General features: G+C 40.1%; 1 protein-coding gene across 1 annotated transcript; it reads right to left on the bottom strand.

Moving 5' to 3' along the window:
- Positions 1 to 1440: 1440 nt before the first annotated feature.
- On the bottom strand, positions 1441 to 1974 carry LOC137721975 (uncharacterized). The gene has a single exon (XM_068460990.1). It carries the CDS (start codon positions 1972 to 1974, stop codon positions 1441 to 1443), a length of 534 nt encoding a protein of 177 aa, XP_068317091.1.
- Positions 1975 to 3939: the final 1965 nt, after the last annotated feature.

Raw genomic sequence — 3939 nt, 5'->3', positions numbered from 1 at the left:
CTTCACCTTTTCTTCAAGAGAAAACCTATCATTAGGCACACCTCGATTTTATCTTGCTGGCAATTTATATGTACTCACATCATTACTTGGATTAGTTACATAATCATCTACAATACTTACCTTAGGTATATTCAAAAAAGATATATTGGACGACACTATAGAGCTAGAGAAATAGGGTAACACACTAACAGGCTCGGCAAGATTCTGCTTTTATTCTGCCGTAACTAAGCAGAAGATGTTTCAGCAACAGAGGGTGTTTGGGCACTGTTTCTCTAGGCAGAAGCTGACTGAAACATCCCCTGATTCTCGGCAAGAGCTAGCCGAAGCTTTGCCCTGTTCTCGACAAGAGCTGGCCGTAGCTCTGCTATACTATGATCGGTACCTACAGCCGAGGGTTTTTTGGTTACAGCAATAGTAGCAGCAGGTGCATCCATATATGTTTCAACAGTCATGTCTCCCTTAGGTCCAACCACCCCAGTCACCACTAGATCTTTCCTCCTGGTGATCTGAAGTTGAATGCACTAGAGTGTAAAAATATTTGGATTCAGAAAAAGTCACATCTATGGTTACATATATATGTCACATCTCAGGATGATAACATTTATACCCTTTTTGTTGTGACGAAAAACATACAAAGACACACCGTAGGGCACACTGATACAACTTACTATGATGAATTTTCTATATATGACCATATTCAACACACCAAAACACTCGAGGGGTAAGAGTGTTAGTAGACACTACTGGAGCATGGTGACTGAGAACTTGGAAGGGTGTTTGAAATCCTATAACCCGAGATGGCATACGGTTAATCACATACACGGCATAGGTAACGGCTTTTGGCCAAAAACGCTTAGGGACAGATGACCAGTAAGCAAGACACAAGCAGTTTCCATAAGATGACGGTTTTTCCTCTCAACAACCCGGTTTTGTTGTAGTGTATAAGGGCATGTTGTTTCATAGAGAATTCCTTGATCATGGAAAAACTCCAATAGTTCAAATTTAATATATTCACCTCCATTGTAAGAATGGAGAACTTTAATAACAGAAGAATATTGCATTTGAATCATCTGAGAGAAAGATTGAAACATCATACCAACATCACTTTTATTTTTTAACACATATAGCCAAGTCATACGAGTGCAATCGTCAACGAATATGACAAACCATTTAATTCCAGAAAAGGTAACAACTGAAGAGGGCCCCCAAACATCAGAATGCACAAGGTTAAACGAAAAAGTGCTTTTATTCATACTAGAAGGAAACGAAACACGATGGCTTTTAGCAAGAATACATACTTCACAATGTAAGTTTGATTCACTTATTCCACTAAATAAACTAGGCAAGATACGTCGTAAATACCCAAAAGATGCATGGCTTAGCCAGTGATGCAATAACCACACTTCTTGTAAATTACTAACATGAGCCGCTCAAACTGCATTAGCTCTTCTTCAGATACAGGTTGGATTCTTGCCAAACGAACTCTTGCCAAAGGAACTTGAGGTCAGCATAATACACACCAACAGGACGACCTTCTTGACGAAGTCGAAACGATTTCACCTTTAACTCATAAATTTGAGAAATATCAGAACCATCATAATATGTTCGAGCAACTGCTTCCCATACCTCTTTAGCCGTACGAAGGTGAATGAAAAATCCCATGATAGCAGGCTCCATAGAATTGATCAACCACCCTTTCACCATAGCATTCCCAATCTCCCACATCTCGTACGCAGCACTGTCCTCGCCGGGTTCCTTGATACTTCCTGCTACAAACACTTTTTTACCACGTCCAGCAATGTGCATCAACAATACCTTGGACCAAAGAGGATAGTTTGATCCGTTGAGTTTCACAGTATTTGGTACGGCAAAAACATCACTCTGGATGACTACGGGGTTTAAAACTGGATTGTTGGTTGGTGTACGAGGACCACCCTCCAACTTCAACCTTGAGTCATCTTCCACACTTGTCATTTTGACTCACAGAAGAAAGAAAAAAGAAAAAAACTTTCATAGCACCACAAAGTACACGGCACAACATCGCACAACAGCAACAAGAACTACACTGCTGCACTTCCGCTAGAACACAACTTGACTTATTACTACAGAAGAAACACCGGAACAAGGTCAGCCAAGTGCAGCACGGTAACGGAAAAATTTTTTACGACTTAAATTTCTTTGTATTACATAATTAAAATATATACACATACAATCCTTGTTCCATAAGGAAACAATAAAGGACATAAATATATATCCTTCCTAATAAAGGACTCCTAATATTTACACAATCTTTACATGCCCTTTTAATATTAACTCACGTTTACAGGGTCTACATTTGGTTTATGACTTGAATTGTTAATGACTTTCTGTAAGTTTCCTCCTATTTAATTTTGTGGAACTTTTCCTTTAAAAAAAAAAACAAAAAAGAAAAAAAAACTAATAGAATATTTTCAGACTTCCTTTTTGAGTCCAAGTATGACATTCATTGATACAAAGATACAAATACGTACAAATAGGGGATATGATGCATCAGGGTGCATTAAAAAGGCTCAATAAATTCCTTGCCAGGGATTTCAACCCGGTCGAAGAGAAAATGAGCATCCCACACCAAGCAAAATACAATGCTATACTATCCTCAAACATATGGTCCATGATTACATCAAGATGTTTCCCAAACCATAACATTTGTTCACCCAGAAATAGTCCCAACCTTGCCAACCTGTGCGCAACCTTGTTAACTTCCCTTTTAGTAAAAGTCAACCTTGTGTGGGGGATCGAATGCTAGAAGTGTCGAGCATCATTCACCATATGTCCAAAGCGGATACATCATCCTCGATACTTCGTTGCATTACCGCGAGAACCACATGTGCATCACCTTCAAGCTCCACCGATTCGGCCTGCAAGTCTCGAGCGAACAGAACAGCAGCACGGGCTGCCATCATCTATGCCATTAATGGCGAGGAAATTCCAGCATGTTTTGCTAACATTGCTGCCACGAACTCCCCCGTTCATCTCTACACACCACGCCCACTCCTCCTAATCTCCGTTCTCCTCCCACGCCCCATCGAAGTTGCATTTTAACCACCCAACCTCAGGTTTCCTCCTTTTCTGCATACTAACATGTTTTGCCTCCTTTTTCTTCCCATGCCATTTTTTGTACCCATGCAGCCAAGCTTGTTTGCTACAATGAATATCCATTAGTTGTCTTGATACTCCCTGCCAAAGGAATGCATTACGTTCTTGCCAAATGCTCCAAATGAGCATCAAAATTCCCCCTTGCCAAAGCAAGAGATTTTTTAGTGTAACCAGCACACGAGGTGATACACCACGTGTCACTATACAAATAGTAGGATTTGTGTGTTAGAAAGTTAATAACTTAAAAAATAAAATTTCCCACCAATTACATAAAAACACGTGGTATACCACCTATGTTCCTGTCACAATGAAAAATTTCTTTGCCAAAGCATGTGCTAAGCTCAAAATCCAATCTTGCCAACAGACTGACGTGCTTCATGCACTCGAATACCCGATGGGCTCGAAAGCCAAATTCTTGCCATCCCTGGGCAATTCTATAGCATGTGCTCCGTTGTTTTCATCACCCCCTCACAAAACATGCACGACGCATCCGTGGTAACTCTCTTCTTTAACAGGTTTGCCCTTGTGGGCAAGGCATCCATGCAACTTCGACAAACACAAATTTTAAATTTACCTGGAACACAAACCTTCAAGTGGTTGTAAGTAACTTACGGATCAGCCGTGCTTCCTCTTCAAAGATATTGGCATTGATCAAGTCTATATTCCAAACATTGGTTCCAGCAACAATTAAATTTTGAAGTTCAAATGAGTTTTCCATACCCAGCCGCTTGGGGCTGACGACTTTAAAAAAATTCTTTCAAGGAATCCAGCTATCATTTTCCCATTTAGAGTTCTTGTATAACA

This window comes from Pyrus communis, chromosome 17 (assembly GCF_963583255.1).
Source record: "Pyrus communis chromosome 17, drPyrComm1.1, whole genome shotgun sequence".
NCBI classification, from domain to species: domain Eukaryota; kingdom Viridiplantae; phylum Streptophyta; class Magnoliopsida; order Rosales; family Rosaceae; genus Pyrus; species Pyrus communis.
The sequence above is the reverse complement of the archived record's forward strand: the minus strand, read 5'-3'. Positions and strand labels throughout refer to the sequence as shown.

Coding starts and splice junctions, on each gene's coding strand:
- LOC137721975 (XM_068460990.1), bottom strand. CDS start 1,974: ATGACAAGTGTGGAAGATGACTCAAGGTTGAAGTTGGAGGGTGGTCCT.